The 22,797-nt window shown below is 37.6% G+C and overlaps 1 protein-coding gene across 1 annotated transcript in view; it reads right to left on the bottom strand.

Annotated features, from left to right (window-relative positions):
• The window catches only part of SH2D4B (SH2 domain containing 4B), a 67,390-nt gene that overhangs the window by 3,636 nt on the left and 40,957 nt on the right, over positions 1-22,797 (bottom strand). The window contains exon 7 of the mRNA XM_075718036.1: positions 269-489. Within this exon, the coding sequence (XP_075574151.1) occupies positions 269-489 (221 nt within the window). The remainder of the gene's footprint in view (positions 1-268; positions 490-22,797) is intronic.

Below are 22,797 nucleotides of genomic sequence, written 5' to 3'. Positions count from 1 at the left end.
GAGCATGCATTGCATAAGAATCTGCTTAGAAGGGGACACAAATACATGCTGAAGCATTTGAAAGAAGGGGAAAAGCCTTCTCATTCACTGCAACAAAAGACACAAACTATAAATGTTACAGCTAGGCTTACTGTAGAATATATACACGCATATTCTTTTCCCCACTATGGTTACTTCTACTTTCCAGTGTGGTTTCAAATTACATGGTTCCTCTTTAAATTATTAATCTATTCCATTCAGCTATTGATCTTTACCTAGCAAGTGTTACCTTGTGAAAATCAATAAGATCTGTCAGTGTTGCATGTCGGTTTGGATCTACACCCAAGAAGCTGTAGAAATCCCCCGAAGCATCAACCAGGAAGTGTTTGAACCCACTTTGCTGGCGATAAGACAATGCATAGCCCCAGATTTTCTCACTGACTCGCACCAGGAATGTTCCTTCAGATTTATTCATCAACAACTCTTCTGCCTCTTGGCGGCCGATAATACCTGGCAAGAAAAAAACCCTATGGTTATGCAGATAACAGGTCTGTCAGAGTAAATCAATTGCAACAAATACAGAGCAGAAGTGAAATTAAAATGGTGTAACTTCAAGATTGAAATGTTTACATGTGGAGTTAGAGCTACAGAGACAATGTTTATGCTTTTTGCTTCTGAAGGATAGCTATCAGAGTTTTGATGGAGTCTGGTGGGATATGCTTTTTAATTAACTGATTAAGAATTGCTTTTCCCCATCCTTACTGCTTTTTCAAAGGAAGTGCATAAATGCAACTGGCCTATCAGACCAGCAAATTCTGTACAAGTGATCATTTAGCAGACTAGCATGGTTTGGCATTACAATTTGAATTTGCAATACATTGCTGATATGTGCAATTGTATTGCGGTACTTCTGACTGTGTTGCCTTACAACTGTTTTATAGGTCCTAAAGAAGGAACATAGAGCATGTGCCAGGAGAAAAAGCATTTGTCTGCTTTTGTACATCCATACACACACACATGCATAGATGCATATAGATAAATTGCAGCACAAAGAAATCAAATTCTGCAACTAACAGAGCTGCTAACAGAGATGGGTATGTTAGATTACTTATTCACAGGCTTGCATTTCTAGGGAACATTGTCACAGAGGAAAACAAGAAACGAAAATCATAGTCCTTTCCTTCTGGGACCTTTCAGGCTTAATATCAGAGTAATAGTCTCCTCTAGTTAAAACCTGTAGCTATGAAGTAAACAGAGTATCAACACAAAGAAAAGACTGAATATTGTATTTGTTGATGAGAAGCGAGCTAGTCTTTACAATTCATAATGAACAATAATGAGTTCTACACCTTGCTCCAGGACAAGCAAAGACAAAATTAGCTGGGGCTTCTTGCAGTACCTAACTGACATGCTGTAATCATTTTCTCTATGAGCCATCTTACCTCTCTGGACAAACTTAATCAGGGAACAAACTCTTTCCCCATATCTTGGTCACCAAGCACTTGTTTTATAGGTGAATTCATTCCTTAGCTACATGATGAACTTATTTGTCAGGTCAAAAGAAGGATCGCAAATTCAGATTTTCAGAGTAAGCAAGGCATAAAGTTTAACAGGAGTAGAGCTTTCAAGAACTTTCCCATTTTATTCTTCTGTGTTGGAAAAATCTTCATCTCTCTTTTTTCTTTCTGATCCGAGGACACAATACTGAAGTTGCTGGTACGTCTGCTTGCAAACAGGGTATAACAGATAAACCCTATTCTGATCACACCCTATGTAAAAGGTGTGATCAGAATTGCATCCAGCACTGAACCAGGTGTTACCATCCACCTAGACAGCCTGGTTCCAATTTGTCTGGTAGGCCTAGCGAACAGTAAGATCATGTCTCATAATTATCTTGAAATACCAGACGCTCGCGCTTTAATCAGGAACAGATGTTGAATTAGGCCATCCTGAATGTGAACATGGCACAAATGTCAATAAATAGAATCATAGAATCGTTTAGGTTGGAAAAGACCTTTAATATCATCCAGTCCAACCATTAACCTAACATTACCAAGTCCACCGCTAAACCAATTAAGGGCAGAGTAGCAATTTTGTCTTTCCTGGCTTGGTGGCTGGATTATTTTTAATGAAAGTATAAACTAGGAATCATTAAGATTGGAAAGGACCTCTAAGATCATCAGTCCAACCATCAACCCAACACCACCATGCCTACTAAACCATGTCCCAAAGTGTCACGTCTACCCTTTTTTTGAACACTTCCAGGGATGGTGACTCCACCACCTCTCTGGGCAGCCAGTCCCAATGCTTGACAACCCTTTCCGCGAAGAAATTTTTCCTAATATCCAATCTAAACCTCCCCTGGCGCAACTTGAGCCCATTTTCTCTTGTCCTATCACTAGCTACTTGGGAGAAGAGACCAACACCCACCTCGCTACAACCTCCTTTCAGGTAGTTGTAGAGAGCAATAAGGTCACCCCTCAGCCTCCTCTTCTCCAGGTTAAACAACGCCAGTTCCCTCAGCATCTCCTTCTTTCAGTTTTTGTCTACTTTGAGGCAATGAATTTCTTTTACAGTTTTACTTTGTGCAATGATGAACACAACAAGGGCTCAACCTCAGTGGGGCTCAGAGGTCCCCACTGAAATATCCTCAGTACTAAGAAGAAACATACACATATATACTCTGCTGAATGATGTACAGTTCTCTTTTCTGGAGGATATTACATCACCTTTGCACCAGACATGCAAAACAAGCAGTAAACGTGCAAACATATGCATTTGTTTAGAAACAGCATGCAACTGCTCAGCCAACAGTGTCAAGTACTGCACTTTGCAAAACTAAAAACAGTTTTATTGGAAGAATTCCCAGATGAATTGTTAACAATTCTTGAACTCTGTTCAAACGAAAAGATAGTACTAATATGAATCCATATGATATGGCATATTACGTGAAGCTGTATCACTAGATCCCAATACCAGGTGCCACATGCCAAGAATTACACAAAAACTGATTCTGAAATCACACTATTTGTGAAGGCAAATAGTCAGTCTTCTCTCAAATTGTCCTAATTTAAATATACAATGAAAGGTTTCATTAGTGATTCTGATGCCTACTTCCTTGAGAAATCTCTACTAGAAATACATGTAGATGAGCCACACTAACAAGCTCAGAGTGTTCAATGATACAGGAAAGCATAAACAGTTCCATCACCAGCAAATACTACATTAATTCCAATAATCAATATTTATACTGTAATTCTAGACTGAAACCATGCTGGTAACTTTTGGGATAGGAACTGGGTGCTGTTACAACTACCCCTTCTCTAAGCAGTGTCAGAACTGGAATGCAGCCCTGCTAGGGAATGAGGTGGCCTAGACAATTTAGCACCTATAAAAATAGAGGGTTTGTAAAAAAAGAGAGTTTGTATTATATGGTGAACATTATTCTTGGGATATTTCTAGGGTTTGAATGACCATCACTATCAGGGATATAATATGAAATTCATTTAGCGTCAATTAGTTTAATACTAAACAATCTCTCCACCTGCTCTCAACTCCCACCAGTAGTGCTAAAACACTGCAGGCTTCCACATGATGTTATCTTCTCTGCCAGACCTTATTTTTGTTCTGGGTGCTTTATATCATTGAGTAGGTGAGAAATGCTACATTGCTTACGGCCAGGTTCTTTTTTGTTTTAATTCTCTTTTCTGCTAAAGATGGTGTAATAGATTATCAGCCAGCTGCCTTCTTCCCTTTTTCTCTCCTCATTCTGTTAACAGCTCATGAGAAACCATCTCTTCCCCACCACCTCCTCCCTCTCTCTGCCTCCCAGTTGTTTTATTTTTCTCTGGTTCAATTATTCAGTGGGTGGTGATCGCAGCAATGAAAGTCTCCCTCCACCCTTTAAAAAACATTATACTGTTCTCAAGACAACTAGAAAAACAGTGGCACAGCTGACTCCTGAGACAGCTGTAGAGAAATAAACAACATCTGTGAACCCCCTACATGAACATTTAAAATTGTTTGAACAGAAATCAAGAAACTTTGGTTTCCCAAGGCTCTGGTAAGAGCATCGGTGATTCTAAACCTCGTACTTGTGCTAGTTCAGATATTAATTGCAAACACTATCTGGAAAAGAAACCACTGATGCTTTGAAAGCTAATTTTCCCCTCTCTCTAATTCTTGCTAATCTTAAAAAAAAAAAAAGGCAACGTCTTCACTTGGTGTAAAGCAACACTGTGTCAAAAGCAGTAATCCTTTCACATAAGAACAACTTTGCAAATCAGTCATTTAAATAAATACCTCACAATCAATCAAACTATCATCAGTATCATCATTTTAACTTGTCATGTGGCCAAATACACAATAGCGTATTGGACAGCAGTTAGCTACCCCGCTGAAGCTCACTTACATCTTGTACCTGTCATGCCAAATAATTTCTCTCAGAGTATACAAACTGCTGTTGTCTATAACAAACTGTAAAAGAGCAGTAGGGTTTTGACTGGGAGATAATCAAAGGTGTAACTAACTCCTCTTGCAAGCATGGAAACCCTATCAGCTGGCTTGAGTTTTAGCCCCCAGCCCCCAAATTCACTGCATGCATCTATCACATTACATCCATCTACCTGTCCACTTTAAACATTCTAGTTCTGCAATGCAGTTAATATGTATACATATTAACATTTTTGATTCTTAGCAAGTGAATAACATTTTAGAAGACAGTTATTTCAAATCATAGGACATTCATCACCAACTGACATGTTCCTAATTAACAGCTCCATTTTTAAATAAAGTGCCTGTAATGACAATTTGTAGATGATAGGCAAGTCTTAACATTTTTTTTTGTAATTATGTTCTTTTTACTGCCACCAATCTTCCAAAAAGGAAAAAGAACATCCTAACATTTGGAGTGTATTAAGCTCATGTGGAAACTGAAGAGCCCACTATGATTAGTGGGCACAGCTAAGAAATCTTGATGCTGCCTTCTAAGTTTACAGCAGCCTCAACAGCAGAAAATGCTATTCTGAAATATTATGCGATGACACTTCAGCTTCCCACTCTTCTCTCAGCATTATCCTACATACATCCTTGAGTGAAGCTCAGGAGATGAAATACATAAATATTTGCTAAGAGAACGCCATAACAAGCACGAATCCAAACTAGAAAAGCTGATAAAACTTTGCCAACAAGGCAAGACTATATACTAGAAGTCTAAAATTATTTTTTTCATTATACAGATGAAGTTACATCATGTCCACTGTTGTAATCTACCAGTGGTCTAATGTACCATGTGTAATAACAATGTCAATATATAATTTGGCCCTTAATGATCAATATATTTTTAATATGCATATGTGCATTTATATATGCCAAGAGGTCTACTAAGATTAGAGGGACAGCAGGTACAAACACAGCTCAGAAGCGTTCATTTACCCTTCTGCAATAGAACCTATTTGCTTAGCTGATGTCTTCTCTTTTCATATTTTTGCATTAGCTTGATCTCAAACACTCTAGTATGTGAGGTTTTACTCGCAGAGCAAAAGCGTCGCAAATACTGGCACGAATAAATATTAATGAGAGCATTCATGCCAAAAGTGCTTTCATGACTATTATGAAAAGCCTTCTATTTCATGCAAAATTGATTTGTTGAACAATTATGAATATTCACAGGTAATCAATGAAGAGGAAAGAGACTCATCCTGTTCATATAACTTAAGACATCTAACCAGGGAAGTGTGTGATTTAGGTCACCAATCAAAATTAAGAGCAGGATCCAAGACACAGAGAAGCCAATACCACTATCTCTTTTGTTTTTAATGGGATTAGATCAAAGCCCATATGAATACAAATATTCCTGGCAATCATTACATGAATAATTCACATGCTAAAGGTCATATAAACATGACACCTAGAGCAAGTGTAAACAATAAATAAATGAACAAACACAAGGAATTATGAGGAATTAGCAGATAACTCCCAAATAATGTAAAGGACTATATTTGTCCAATTATAAGGCAGATCTAAACAGTAATTTGAAAGACAGAGATAAAATAGCACAAGAATCAGTTTGCTAAGCAACAGCCATTCCCTTCAATTTTTTTGGAACTGAAAAACTGAGCTAGACAGACATACTACTATAACTACCATTTGGAATAAAATGTTTCCCAAAGAGAAACGAACAAGCAAATTTTCCAAAAATTTCCAAATAAATTTCCTCTCTCTGAGACTTAATTTGAGAGTCAAAAGTTAGATTACACCTCATCTTGCAAAAAAAGCTGAAACAAGTTTCAGAATAAACTGCTATAAAAGCCTGAAAATAAATTTGTATAGAACAGATTTTAGGGTCGTGGGTATCTTTAATCAAAACAGAAAAGTTCCAGTTTGAGAAGAGGAAAATATGTCATAGGTTTTTCTGCCCATCATTGTAATAATAAAAATCATGTATTTGGAAGTAAAGACTCAACCTACTTGGGACCAAAACATGAATAAAAGCAATCAGTTTTGAAAGAAATAATCAGAAAAGTAAACAGGAATTCAGAAGGGATTAATCCAACTGCAACCAGTATGGTTTAGGAAGAGCTGACAGCCTGTGTTAGCATGCCAGCATTAACACAAACCACTGTCAGGAGGTGCAAGAACGGCTTGTAAGATCACTAGTCTATGAACCTAATGGAGGGTGTCATAGACTTCAGAGTCCACAGCAAATATATACACGAGGAACAAACACAAGCTAAAATAAAAACTGAAGCTGGGGAACTAAGGTTTAGAATAAATCTGACCTTTTTTAGATCCCATAATAAGGTGGGACAGTAAAGGCTTGAAACAAATGTTTAAATGCATGACACTAGCAACCAGCTCTGGTCTAGGAGAGGGTGAAAAATCCAGCTCTTTCAACCACTCAGAAAGATCAAAAGCATAAACGCAGGGAAGATGAAGTGATTGCTTCCCTGCAGTGCAAGAACTAGAGCAGCTATAGCTTATGCTCTCAGAGAAAAGCAGTCTCTACATCACTCAAAGCAATACTTTCCTCAGGTTGACTTTTTCAATTCTCTCCCACAGGTGCAAGTCTGTATGTGGACTCTTAAGCTGCCTTAACATACTCATGGTTGTTCATTGGGAAGGACACAATTAATCTACAAAACTATGATGTCTAGAATGAACACTTTATGTTATCCTTGAGACTACCAATGTCATGTATAATTTAAAGAACACTGTTATCAGTTATGGTGGTTTATGGACTGATCTGCAACTGAAATAGCCAAAGGATAATATACATATCTAGGTCATACCTTGTCATTTCTCCAGCATTTACAGCAGGAATAGCATGCACAATTAAATACACGCACAAATATTTGCAGCAATAGGATCTTACAGTGTGCCACTCTATTAAAAAGGTTTCATCCTCTCCTTCTTCAATACATTTTTGGATAGTGCAACAAAATACTATTGATCTCTTCTTTCACTATTTGTTGTGTGAGAAAAGCTATGGCTGAGAGGTAACAATAGCTCTGCCTCTGCTATTTCAGAATAGAAGCAATAAAGACTGAAAAGCAAAGCAAGGGAGTAAATCAAAGATGGCTGGTAATAGAAACAAAGCTGTTGAAGCTATTCACCATCTGCTGTTAATGCAGGATAAACTCACATGGGACTTGATCTTCAAAAGAGTTCTGTTCCCATTTAGGCATCAAAATAAATGGCCAGTTGTTTTTTTTTTTTTAAAAAAAAAAACAACCGCCAAACCACAAAACAACACAATGATTCCCCCCCCCCCCCCAAAACCTGGCCACAAGTGTCATGGCAAGAGCCCAAGAGCCAAGGGTTGCCGAGTTCCTATGAAATGCTTTTCCTGCTTACAGCTGGTGAGAACACAGATATGTCATGCTGTGCTGCATGTTGGTAATCTGATTTAAGTCCTAGCAAATAGCACAGTATCCATGTATGTTACTAAGCAAGGGTCTATAGGCTTCTGTGCTGATAATAGAGAAAAGATGTGCAATAGGTCACAAAAAGCAAAACCTAAAATATGAGTAAATAATCTAAAACCTTCCTGTCTGCATAGAACTGCAATGGGAGGCAAAGCTGGGAAGTATTTAGAAATGAACAGGTAAAACACACATTTGAAATACACTGGCCATGTCACAGATAGGTTATCTGAGTACTCAGTGGTCAGTACAGGGGCAGCCTCCTCTCTGAGCTACACAGGCAAAGTGAAGTGACACTGGTTAGGGAGCCTCTGGAGAAAAGGTTTTGTTCCACATTCACCATCTTTTCTTCTGGACAAACTCAGGAGCAATGCATGCAGTAACACACCTAAGACAGAGATAAACCTGTGCTGTTGAAAGGTGAGTAGGAGTCCATTACCCATTCTTCACCATTCCTCTCCTTGTAACCATCCTGGTACATTTAAGATATACGCAGAATTGGGAAACAATACATCAGTGGGCCTTGCTCAGTATGGAAAGTATGCTCTGGGCTACATACAGACATGTATAGAAAACCAAGACCCAGAGGAATAATGGTTTTCTGCCAGCAAGAGCTCCCTTCAGGCAAGGATGAGACATACTGATAATGCACCATGTCCTAAACAAGCTCTCCTTGAAGACTTATGTGGGCATAGGACTATCTTGAGCTTCTATACACAAGAGAAATTCACCAAGGAAAAGTATCATGTGTAAAAATATACAGGCCTGTTTTGTTGATTTTTTTCCTTTTCTTTTTCTTTTTAATAATATGGAGTCATCTCTCTGTTCTGTCAGTATAAAGCAGTTCTTAGAATAAAGAAAACTCAGACCTCAGAAGCTTTCTTAATTCCCTAAGGCTGAGATTCCTTAAACCAATTAAAAACCTACTGAAATTCTGAAGGAAATGGGTGCCTTGCTCCCCTGGGAGTCTTTGAAAATCCTATCTAAATGAAAATGCAGTCATAATGGGTATTTTTCTTCAGGTTTACAGAAAATCAGATGTGCTCCATCCACTGTTGCCAGTGTGGCTCACAGTTAATTCCCTATGCACTCTGCAGAAAATATACCCCTTAATTGTCTCCTTTAAAGTTCATTCTATATCCAAACTATCAAATACTGTAAAAACCCTTTATACTCACTGTCAAAATATTTACACCATATTCACTAACAAGCATGCAGCACATAAAAGATAGGCATTTGCATTACTTGTCTGAATACACCACAGGTATAAGAGAGCTATAAGTTTTTCTGTTAACGTCTCCTCAAAGCATAGTGTTGGTTTCTTTCCTTCCTTTCAGATCAGCCTATAGAATGCACCAGCCAGGAGGAAAACAAAGATTTCAAACTCTGCCTTCTCTTTGTACATTATTAATTGTCACCTATCAGAGGAGAAAAGGGAGCACAAAAGACCTGTAACCTTTTATCTTGTATTTATTTCTTGAGTTTTTTCTTCAGAGATGGGCTCTTCTGACCCAAAATCCCTGCATTAAACTTCTGCTATTACCCTTTAATTTTTGTGAGCTTTCTATTCTCATCTGAACAGCTTCTGAGAAGCTCATTTAAAGAAATGGAACAGATAACCATTCCATTTTCAGTGGTTTCTCAAACTATAGTCTCTGTGTGTACTTCACTATGTATGATCAGTAAATTGACAGAAATTTAGGGGCACGAATATTTAATTTTGTATTGTTTTCACTAACTGAAGTTGGAAGCCTCTACATTCTAGTAAAGTTAATGGAAAATCAACAACAGGTAGGTTCCAAGCACCTAAATAGGATGCCTTATAGAAACAGTACAAATATTCTTGATAATGATGTTTTTTTCTTTGCTGATAGGATGACTGGAAAATAAGAAAGGGGCTTTTTAAAACAAACAAACAAACAAACAACAACAAAAATCAGTAAATACTTCCGGGCCCATATAAGCATCCTAGGTGCTGAATAGACAGTTGACATTTCCTGCAAATAGCATGGAAAATAAGTGTATTCACAAGGATGTCTGCTAACTCCAAATAAGAAACAAACATGCTTTGAGAAAATATCAGTCCGCTAATCCAAATAGGGAACTTTGTTACAAGTATTATTCCTGTAGGATGCATTCACCTCCTTAGATACAGATGGGATTGGATTTTTATTTCTATTATGTGTGAAAAAGGTAGCTAACTATACAGACTATCAATAAACTTTTGTGATAGGTGCGTGATGCGACACATGCAAAGTGGGTATTAAGACCTTACTGTATCTTCTGAAACATTAAAAGTTGCTTTATCAGTAAAGCACACAGAAATGCCTCACTAGAGCAGCCCGATAGGGCTAGAAATAGTACAGTAGTGTAATACAAAAACACTGCAAAGAAGCCGATTCGAGCTCTGATCCTGGTCCAGCAAGGAGAAACACATCTGTTCTGGTACAATAGTCACCGATGCTGTGTTTTGTGTGAAAACTGAAAAGCATGGCAGTTTTTTAGGTTAGTGGCCAGTATTCACCATCCTTTCTCCAGGCAGACAAAATATTTGCATTCATTCAGTCTCAGTCCTGCAAGCAACAGAGGAAAAAGAACGGGAAATTCTAGCTTGTGGACATCATTTGTAAGCACTTCTTAACCACTTCACTTGTTTACATTACTCACCTTGTTACTTCTCATTTAAATCCTCAAATTCTGCTGAATTTGAAAATGAGAGAGAACATCTTCTGGTATGCAAATGAGATCTAAATCAAGGAAAAAGATGAGAAAGCTGATCTGTGAGAGGAGAGGATGAGAATGCAAAAGCCCTCCTTGGATCTATTTATGTTCTCATAACTCCAGCCACCCTAGGTCCTTGATCTTCCTAAATACTTCTGAGGGCAGCATGGACATGAAAACATGGAAGACTGAGCTTTTACCAAACCGACTGCACAAAACAAAATAAAGCCCACAGTGAGATTTTTGTTTGTTTTAGATTTCTGTAGAAAGGCAAAAGTAGAAGAATTCAAGGTTTGTAACATCTTTGTAGCCCTTTCTTGGCTTTGCACAACCCATTCTGAAGGCAACGCTACCAGATGACACTCCAGGGGAAAGCCGTGGACCAAAGACAAGAATAGTGCATGGAACAGCACTACTACTAAATAGCCTTGGCTGGGGTGACATTCCTGCAGAGCCGTGGTTTCAAAGAGCCCACTACTGGCTGATGGATCGTTACTGAAGGAGAGTTGAGAGGTACAGTTCTGAACACACAGAAAGTGAGAAAAGTTTGTGAGGTTGGGGGGGAATTCTTTCTTGAATCAAAAGCTCCTTTAAAAAAGCATTTAAAGAAATATTCATATAAAAGAAGAAATTATTTGCAATTCAAAATCATCAATCACTGGACACTTCAAATGCTGAAGGCATTAGAAGCAGAATTGAGTGCAAGTTCTCTGATTTGCCATGCAAGCTGCATTTGGAACTTAAAACTCTACACACCTGCTCACTTTGCACGTGTAAATGTTAGCATTTCCCACATTCTGCAAGTGGAAGACGAGTATGAAAAATTACAAGCATTAAAACTACTGTCAGTCTCAGAGAGCGCTTTTGAAAAAAAATATGTCTCATCAGATTTTTATCAGCTTGCCACTTCTCCCTTCACTCAAGTATATATGTACATTTAACCACTAAGACTTGCTTTGAAAACCAGTGCCAGAAGAAATATTTGTACTTGCAAATCAACAGGTGTTTAATCTCAACAGGAAAGACAAGTCAAGCACAAAACTCCTACCTAGGAGGATAAACTATGCAATCCTTTAGAACAGCATACATATTTTACCAGCTCTGAAATAAGTGTTACTGACTGGAGTGTGGAATACTTTAATATATAATTCCATAAGCACTATTTAAAAAATTAAATGCTAAAAAATATACAATATATTTATTTTAGCACCAGGTTCTGCTTCTGTACAACACATTTTAATATATTGATGTTTCTTAAGGAGTAAAATGCTTCTTTCTTTCCTCAAATAATTTTGACATAAGAAAAGCACAATATGCTAAAACCACTTATATATGGTTTCACTTACAGTCTTACAGTATTGATATGTAAATCATTTTTGATTTTTCTGAACTGTGAATACATGGATGCTTAGGCAAACAATCATTCATGTTTGCAAATGTAGACTGGATCCGTTGTGTAACCAGCCCCTCTTCTAAAAACATGGCCACATTTAAGGATGTATAGAACAGAGAGCAATAATGCACGTTCATTAAAAAAAAAAAAAAATCCACTGTGGTTACCCCACCATTTGCATGCTCTATCATGAATATACCACTTCTAGAGGAAAACATGGGATACAATTCAGTGCCCATGAAATTCTTAATGTCTGGGCTGTGACTATGACATTATACTGAATAAATGATATAATAAATCAACATAAAGTCTGGCAGAACAGTTAGGGCCTGATTTGCTTTTGCTTTGTGTGTTGTGCAGTCATTTATTTTTGTGACCCATTATACCCATTTTTCTATCATGTAATTGAGTACAGAAAATACAGAGAAATTAAAAAAATCAGGCCTTTGTCCACACAGACTGGACTAAGACAACCACCTGCCAAAAAGCTTTCTAATAATAATAGTAATAAATTACTGAGAATTGTAATATGCTCCGGTTTCATATCAAAAGGATAAGACACCAACATTAAGTCCTAGAGCAGTTTTCCTGTGCCACTATTGCCATAGCTGTAAATAACTATGAAACATAGCCACTGGATTTACTAAATGAAGAAAAGGAACAAATTACTTAGAAAATAGGAAGCTACTGGCAAATTTCATCAAGCCAAGTAAGAAGTAGCAAAATGAACAAGAAGATTCTTAAATCATGAGTTAATTGCACTGGAGGCTGCATGATGCAGAGATTGACTATAAAAAGACAAACAAAAGCAAAGCAGCTCTATCTATATCACCACATTTTATGGGTACTCCTGCCTTTATCAGAGCATCTCCAAGCAGCACACAAAAAACCCAGGAGGCAAAACCAGCACATTCAGTCATGAGCTAAATTATAAGCAGCCTGCAATTTTTAATGGTTAAAATTGAGAGAAAATCAGCAGTGCCACTTTCTCAAGCTCATTCCTGGGGGCCGAGAAGAAAAGAGTCACTCAGGCATTCTTTCCTTCTCCACCTTGCCATAAAGCTCATCAATATGCCTTGTACAAAAGCAGTAGAATTTCTTCATTACAAAAACAAAGTACATTTAAGAATGTCTTCAATACATACTTAAGTTTTTCACAATTTTGATGTATTAAGATAAAGCCGAATACTTCACATTTGGACTTAGAAACTGAACTTATTGTCTTTATTAGAGGGTTGACATATTTTATTTGGGTGCAATAAAACAACCAAAAATAGAGACTACAGCTTCAGGCAACCAGGAAATATTCCTACTTAGAATAAAACTTAAAAAACCAAATGAGACGTACTGAATGAAAGCACATTTTAAGAACATCTGAAGAACAATGCTCATGCTAGTGGTATAAAAAGGAAGACAACTGGATTGGCTTTAGACTAGCAGATGTCACTGATATTTCTATAGATCCAAATATTTTTCTATACGTTGCATCTCTGCAGCAGAAATAATATTGACTAAATACTTAAATTTCTTTCTGTAAAGGCAATTAATTTGCAGTTCTACCTAAAACAAACAAGCTTCACAATTACTACTGTGAAACAGAGAAGTAAGATTTTGACATGAGTAAGCACTACTAGATACTCAAAATCTGCTTGTATGTAAACTGAAAACCAAATCTCTCCATATACATCCATGCTTAGTTTTATGCAAATGCCAAATTTCTGTGAACAAACATCTTGAATACTGTGATACAAAATGCATGGCTGTGTGGGAAACGTTTTGTAATTGTACTGGTTAATGACAGAGGTGATATCTAGGTTGATCATGTTTTTGAGCATTAGGAATGTTCAGAGCCTTCTTCAGGGGTCTTCCTGGCATATTGCTAGTTTAAATGTCTTTATTTTATGCTGACATTGATTTGTCATCCAGTACACTGGGAATGCATTATGAATACAACTTCATTAATTTAGTGGTCTCACTGTGAGAGCATTTGCCCAATGAATGGACACTGAAATGTCTAGAAGTTAATCGAGTTACATGGTAGTAAACAAAATATCACATTATAGCCTCTGACAAGCTGCTAATTTGCTAGAGTTGCTATGTTTTTCCACTGGCCTTTTTATATTGATACTGATTTGTATTGATGTACCTATGCTGTTTTAATTTTAATTTGCTTTTCATCTGAGTATATGGAAGTTAGATTTTGATTCTTCATTGCATCCAGCAAGACTCATTAAACCTCTAGTTCAACCTCCAGCTCCATAAGCAACAAGAGTTGACTTTTTGATGCTGGGTCCATTCTACATCAGCCCTAGGGAGGCAGCCCAAGGCTCATGCAGGTGGGTAGGGACCATAATGGCATCATCACTAGAGTACAGTAAGCTCCAGCTTCTCTCTTCCCATGGTATGTTTCCTTGTACCTTATGACGTAGCTGAGGGTGGCTCTATGCTCCCAGCATGGCACTATTAACTTCAGGAAGAACCTAGACTATTGTCATAAATGTGACCCACAGTTTATAGACAATTTGACACACTATCACGAATACACTGAGTAGATATCAGCTGATAATGGCAATTATATAGGGCAATTGGCTCTGCAATCACCACAATTTGTGAGTATAAGGTATAAAACTTTTCACAAGGCTTTAATGATAATGTTCTTGATTGTGAATTAGAAGAAAAGCAGTTGCATGCATCCTCAGTTTCTTTTTAATAGTAAAACCCCCCTTGGTTATTAACAAAAATACATCCCACACTCAAAAAATAACTGATCAACCATTCTCCTTTTTCTAATGAAATTAATAGATCCAAAAAATAGGAAAAATTTACATGTATACAAATACATGCATGTGCCCATGATTGTCTTCAAAAGCATATGTATCTTGCAGCTTACCTAAAACACTATAATCTCATAGGTGTCAGAGAAGCTGTCAAGATAGATTTTCCATAAACCTAAATGACAACTGTAACAGTAAATGACAGTGTCAGCAGAACTCACTCAATAGAAGGAGAAAAATAAAAGTCACAGTTAACATGGAGCCCTGGAATTAAAATTTTACAGCTGTGTGTTATAACAGATAACTAAGCAGAAAAATATCCCGTGTTCTTTGCTCTTCATGCTTTTTTGATAGGTGAAGGAAAACATTTTTGCCTCAAATATATTCCAGTTGTGTAAGGTTTAAGAATGCATACGTTTTTTAGGTACATTAGCAGTCAAATCTGAAACCTATTTACATCTGTGAGAATCTTCCAGATGACATCACTGAGCTTAGAAGAAATCTTTCTATATGTTTTTTAGTCAAGTAATCATTAGAACTTTTATTGCTAAAAGGGATACAAATTTAAATAATGCTATATCTGGAGTATTTTCCCATATTCAAATTAAAATAGCAGTTCCAGTTAGATTTCTACAAAGCAGCTTGATTGTGGTATTTTCTGTAAGTACTTAAGAAACTATAGTTCTTTATCCATCTCAAAGAAAAATAAATCTAGGGATAATATTGATAACTAATTTTTCTTCTCACATGCATGGCTAGATTTGGGAACTTTAAGCTAACTTTGTTAATTACAATGCTTTCTAGCTGCTTGCAACATTCTTGCATATTGATTTAGTGTACTGTTCCTCAGGGGAAAAAGTTACCTTTAATCACTCAATAAAGTGAACCAGACACTGAAGCACTGTTGAAAGTCAAATGAGAATAACACTGGGATAGTAAAAACTTCACACCTAATGAGCAGCAGTATAATGACCACGTGCAGCTCTTGCAGTGATCCAGTTCTGGATATCCTCTGGGGTTTGACCCAGTTCTCAGTTAAGCCACTAAAAACCAGCCACTAAATAGCCTCATTTCCTACCAGCACTGGAATTAAGGTAAGTGAGCTAGCAGCTAGGCTCCAACTCACAGCAGGATAATCTAAATTAGGTGTTTGAAGTCATTATTTAGTAAGCGGAAATGTCTTCAATGGAGGGACCAACTTCATCTGAGGTTCTGAAGAAGTTACAAACAGAAGCAAACGGAATTTTTTACTTAGTTTCTACTACAATGTCTGGAATTAAGAGTCTTTCATTTATGCGAAATTTCATCAATGTAACTATTCCAGTTTACATGATAAGAGGATCTGGACACAGACAGCAAGTGTGCAGAATCATTTGTTGCTACCACCATCTTAGCTCTCAAAGCTTCTGTCCCCACCCTGTAAACAGTAGCATGGATAAGAGAGAAAATAGGAGAGAGAGCTCTGTCCCATGACTAATTAACTATTACTTTCTTGTATCTTGGATTGAAATATCTATAAATGTTTGCAGCTCGCTTCAAGTACAAAAGATTCTTTTTATCAAGCATGCTGGAATAAATTTACAATAGCCACATGCACTCATGAAAGACCCATGCTGTGTTTAACTGCGAGAAGCAGTGGTAATAGCAGTGACAGAAAGTTCCATGGAATTATATATAATTTAGATCCGAGTCCTCCCTATCATGGATTAAGAACTATTGTGTATTATATTACAGATGCTAATCTTGGATAGAGAGGTAAGGTATGACCCAGCCAGAGCCAATGCTAATCAGCGTGCTAATCTGCATAGCTCTTTTGGAATTTTACCTCTTAAAAAGATTCATGAGTTTGTGATTTGACAGTGCCATTCAGTGAAAGGCCAGGAGGAGAAGGAAGAACTGACCTTTCTGAAATCCAAAAGGAAAGAAAGGGAGCTGTCATTCCCTTAACTTTTGCAGAGGAAGGGTAAATTTATCCAAACTCCACCTCATTGTGCCTCTGTGCCAGCGTCACATGGTGAAGTTGCAGATACAGGTTAGTTGCCTACAGAGTTGCAGAAATCTCTTCCCTTTGTTTTCATATCATCACCTACTGTTTATCTCCTGTGGTGAAAGCAGTTTAAGCATCACAATCTGCTCCTAACTGGGTGAACTGGAGTTAAGCTAAACCAGCAACATAATTTTACACAGTCGCATGCATTTCCCCCCGCATGACTACACACCATACCTGCTGATACCCTGTTTGAGAGAGTTGTGTTTGCTTAGCAGGAAAATAGCATTATTTCAAAGGAGCTGTTGAACTAGTAACTTGTAATCTTTTGCCTTGAGGCTGGATCAATAGGACTGCGGTTTCAATACTTTGCGTAGCAAGACAGAAGGACCAGCAAGAAGGCCATCTGCTGGGAAACCAGTAAAATTTTCTGACCTTGGGCCTGCAAGTATTTGCTGTGCTTTAAACAGAAAATACTGCAGATAAAATAATAAATATAACTTAGTCTAGCATAAGCTGAAGAAAATATATGGAAGCCTATAAAACAGAAAGCATGTTATTGTAAGTGTGCAGGCAAAGGAACAAGAGCTGGAGGCACGGCTGATAAACAGTTAGATATGGACTAACAATAAGCAGGATATCAGCAATTGATCCAAGACTAACAAGGTTCTACACAGGACACCTGTGGCATGCTAGAGGGGGCGATCAGGAAACATTCCAATACAGCATTTAAAGATACCCAGTATGAGCTGAATGTCTTGTGCTGGTAGCGACTGACATCTAAGTGCACCTTGTGCATGGATAAACTAATCAACCAATTAACACATATACAACTGACACTGAAAGGAGAAAGCATAATCCAGCATGTAAGGAACAGCCTACAATATATGTAAAAGGGAACCATAGTTCAGATTCAGACTGCTGGACAGATGAACAAGGCCTTCTGCATTCACTTTGGTCACCATAAACATCATAATTTCTTCCAGTCTTAGCATAAACAACCTTTGTAGACATCAGGGCTTTTTGCTTGAATCTAAGGTTCCTTATTTTCTTAAAATGGGTCAGTTAAGTCTTTATATATGATTTCTTCCAAATAACTCATGCTTTTATATCACTTGGTTTTTATAAATGACTCTTCATTTCCAAGCACTAACAGCAGAGCTTTCCATTCAGAAACACCTCTCCTTTCTGTTTTATTTAACATGATAAAGAAAGCCTGACTGAAGGAGCTGCAGTAATAGAAAAATGTACTCACACACAGTCCAGTTCAATAAGGAGACACAACACAGAGCTGTAATGTAAAATTACAGGTAAGTACATTAAGCTACCACGATGGCTTACCAAATGAATTCATAATTGCTCACTATGTCATGCTGTAATAGTAGCACACGGAAAAGAAAATCTTAAAGTGTTTTAAGTAAAGGGGGCAAGAAGTCTTCAGAATGTCAAGCAATTTGATTTTCAATAGGAAAATATTTTTTCATTAAGAGATTAGAAAATCCACCTAGAAGTAAACTCTATGAAAAAGCTGGTACATATTCTTCACAAATGCAAAGAATTTTCTGGCACAAACTTGAACGGATTTTTTTTTTTTTTTTCCAAATCTTTGACTAGTAGTGCATTGTATGAGCACTGCACCTGGCATGTTTGTATCCGTGGAACCGTTAACACTTCATCAAACTTGTTTCCCCTTTGTGGTCACATGCTCTTTATTATCTCTTATTTTCAGTGTCTACAATAGCTGTTCAGAAAAATTGCTGCCTTCATCTTTAGATCATGCCTAATCTTTAGAATATAGCTTCCAGTTAAAAAGCAGTCAAGAAGGACAATGTATTGTAAAAGAATAAGAAAGCTCATTTCACATTAGCAATTAGACTATTTACATTAATTATTCAATTGCCTCATTCTACAATTTCCCTGCTGTTCTTTTGTGCTTCCTTTCTCCTTGCAGCATGTTACAGCTCACATTACTTCACTTTGATACTTTGCTCCCTTCCAAGGGAGCCGTGAGTCTAAAACATTTATTTTGTTTGCTAATAACCTGTCTGTGTAGACAGTTTGGAACTGTAATGGCACTAGAAAAACAATTCCAAAGCCTTCAAAAGAACTGACAGACTGAAACAATCATTATGACCTAAGTGGAATGACTTAGTATATGAAGGATCATCTTATTTCTCAGAAAACAGCAAAACACCTCTCATTTCTTAAGGAAGAAGCTGAGAACTGAATTAGAGCTGATGAAGTATTCGGGTTTTGTGGTATGTTATGGGTCTGAATTGACTTTAGACATCCATAATCAAGCACCAGAATCCACCATAGGATCTAAACACTTAACTCCAAATACTGTGCTATCTTTGAAAAAATACTATCAGAACATCCAGTAGATGTTTGACAGGAATATGTTCTGGAACGATAAAAAATAGTGTTCCGTCTCACAGCAAGTAATCAGATGATCGTGGCTCTAATAACTATGTGTAAATCAACCCATACAGAGGATATATATAAAACTGCAAAGACAAACTGGTTCACGTATACTGCCCAATAAAACCTGTATGTGTAGGTTATAAACATTTCTGCTTTACAATTATTTCAAAGTAAAGTACAATTACAGCATTATTACTATTTAAGGGCCATGGCGCAAAACCAGAGTGAGCCTATCATCGGTCCTTCAAACACTAGACACAGATTTTCCAGCCTGACTTGTCTCATTCAGTGTTTAGCAACCCCTTTATATAATACAACAGAGGGCTCTCATGCATCCTGCGTAACCGTTCTGATATGAATCTCATTCATCTCTGTGTCTAAATTCAGCAGTGATGAAAAGCACAGGGCTAAGCAGCCTTGGAAACTAATGTGCACTGGTTAACCACAGAATAGGGACAACAGGGGCGACAGCAGTGCATACCTCCCCACCTAGGCCTAGCAGTATGCCTCAACTTATTTTCTAACGCAGGGTTATGTGATGAGAGCGTAACTTGGTGTCCAAACTTGGTGTCCAAACTTGTTCCATATCTGTTCTTCCTGCCAAGATTCCCAGCAAAGGTAACACTCGCTCCTAACAATATTTTTGGAGAAATCCACACAGATTAGGAATGATGATTAATACTAAATGACTGTGGCATTCCTTGTTTTACACAAAACCAACCAGGTGGCAGTAACTATCAGCCTTTGTCGACCCGGGTGTATACCTGCAGCAGTCACAAGCCACAAAGTCTACAGACATTCAAACTGCTGATCACAACCGTGTCAGCCCTCTCTGAGAACTGGCTGGCAGAGTAGAAAACAGAGAAGTCTACCTTTTTGATAAACAGGGTAAGACGTAGTCTCTTCTGAATCGATCATCTCGCAAGTTGTCTTTTTTAAATCTTTCCCAGACAATTGTTCAAAATAAATTTTGATATTCTGTAACTCTTTCAATCTCACACTTCCTTTTCTTCACTTACTTCATAAATTAGAGACCCAGGGCTGTCCTGAAAATCTGTGCAAGATAACAGGTACGTTGTAATTGACAACTTTTATTGTAGCTGTTTTTATCAGTTGAATCAGGAATTCTGATTCCATTCCAGATGTTTCCAATCACAGGATGTTTTGGGTACCAAGCTTTGCATATAGCTATTTTTTGGATGTGTCTTTCAGGGCCGGTGGAAGACAGTGGAAAAGCTCTTAATGAATTGAGGAGATTTTTAACAAGATCTTGTCTCTTTTTCCCAATAAAGTAGCCCATCAACAACAATTCTAGAAGGGAAAGAAAATCCCAGACCCCTGGGGCTCAGTTTACTTAAGCAGAGAATCTATCTGTGCAAATTCTCAATTAGAAGTAAAAGCCAAATAATGATAAAGCAGTGAATTAGAAAATAGATCATTAATATCAAGAGGGCTGTAATTCTGCTGGATTTACACCACTTGCTTTACATCTTCCTAACCTGTATTTACTGAATAATTGCAAGGTTCTTCATCAAGAGCAGAAGAAAAAGCGTGCTTTTATATTCAAAGCAGCAATCTGTATTCACCGTTAGATGTTTTTCAAACCAAACCATTATGCCATTTCCGTGTCCCTTAGAAAATATTACAATACAAGCTGTATTTTATGAGATATATTTCCCACACTTCAGCTATACCAGTATGCCCTGTGTTGCCACTGCTGTTCAAGGACTCAAAATTAGTAGCCTTTCAGAAATATTGTCTTGAACCCTTTACTGAGAGCATCTGATTTGCAGAACCATTGTCACTATTTAGGTCTGCTACATTTTCCTCTTGAAAACAAGTTTCTTCCTGAAAACAGTATTAGCCACCTGAAATTAAACCTTGAACTATAAACATTTGCAACATGATTCTGTTAAACCTAAAATTGTCTTCCCTGGCTTCCCTGACCTCAGGGATTACTCAGCTTCTGCTTCTCTCAGCATTTTTCAATCCATCCTTCAACTTGGTCTGATCAACTTCTTCACAGCTTGCTACTCTCTTAGCCAGTAACTGCGCTGCCACCCTGATTTCCCTTGATAAACATAGTTCTCCACGATAGGAACCTTGCTACTGCAATTCCATTTTAAAGGTACAACCTTTAGGACAACTGCCTCATGTTTCCAGATCTGTGATATCAGCCTCTGAACTTTCCTTTCAACCTGAAGGCAAGTAGAGATCTGATAGTGCTACAGTAGATGCTTCGCGAACATCCATACAGCCACCTCACAGGCAGGCAATGAATAAATTCCTCATTTGGTCATACCATATTATACTCATTATACACCCGAGAGATCCCTTTTATATCATGGATAAATAACATCAACTATCATAAAACACTGGTCTCGACTAAAGCTAGGGAAACATTTAGAGATTAGCCCCACCCCTGTAAACAGCAACACTCTCCTATGTTCTGAATGGAAAATAACCAAGTGTAGAACAGAATATGTGGGAGTGAGAAGTCAACATCTGAAATTAAAAAAAAATATGAAAAAATATCAAAAGTAACAGCAGACAAACCAGTGGGAATGAAAAATAAATGCTGAAACAGATTTCAAGCAAGAGAGAAAGGTTAAAGGACAAATGAAAGACAGAGCAAACAAATGGAAATATTACCCGTTTCAGCCACCAGCATCCTTTTGATAAATACTTATGGGAGGAAAAGGCCTCTAGTGTTGTTGCCGTAAGGAATTCTATTCCCAGTGTCTTATGCCTGCAGTAAACTGAAAACTACAATTTGCTAATGTCTGTGATAGAGTTTGGCAAAAGTCTTCAACATATAGGGAAGGCTGGTAACTTTCCCTTTACTTTGCATGGGTTGCACAGAGATTTGAAAAGAAAATTCCAGTTCAAAGCTAAACTTGGCCAAAACAATGAGTGTGTCTCCCTTTCTAGCCTTTTGAGACACAGACCTCCCATCCTAAACACCAAATTACTTCCCAGCTTCCAAACTGTACCAGCAACAGAGATCTTGGCAAAGAATGTTCTGAATTTAGATATACAAAAAAGTTTCATACATCTTGACACAACACTAGGATGCCCTTGTAAGTTAGACTCATCTGCCCACATTCATCAATTAGCAGGCAAGAAATCAGAATGACTATTAACTTCCTGGTTATCAAAATGATCAGAATTTATCTTTAACTAAATTTAGACTAATTTCTTAGTTTTCATAGTCCAAAAACTGAAGACGCAGAATCATAGAATCATTTAGGTTGGAAAAGACCTTTAAGATCATCCAGTCCAACCATTAACCTAACACTACCAAATCGACCGCTAAACCAGTTAAGGGCAGAGTAGCAATTTTGTGTTTCCTGGCTTGGTGGCTGGATTATTTTTAATGAAAGTAAAAACTAGGAATCATTAAGATTGGAAATGATCTCTAAGATCATCAGTCCAACCATCAACCCAACACCACCATGCCCACTAAACCATGCCCCAAAGTGCCATGTCTACATGTTTTTTGAATGCTTCCAGGGATGGTGACTCCACCACCTCTCTGGGCAGCCTGTCCCAATGCTTGACCACTCTTTCTGTGAAGAAATTTTTCCTAATATCCAA

This window comes from Pelecanus crispus, chromosome 10 (genome assembly GCF_030463565.1).
Source record: "Pelecanus crispus isolate bPelCri1 chromosome 10, bPelCri1.pri, whole genome shotgun sequence".
NCBI classification, from domain to species: domain Eukaryota; kingdom Metazoa; phylum Chordata; class Aves; order Pelecaniformes; family Pelecanidae; genus Pelecanus; species Pelecanus crispus.
Note: the sequence above shows the minus strand (reverse complement) of the source record. Positions and strands in the feature narration are given on the sequence as shown.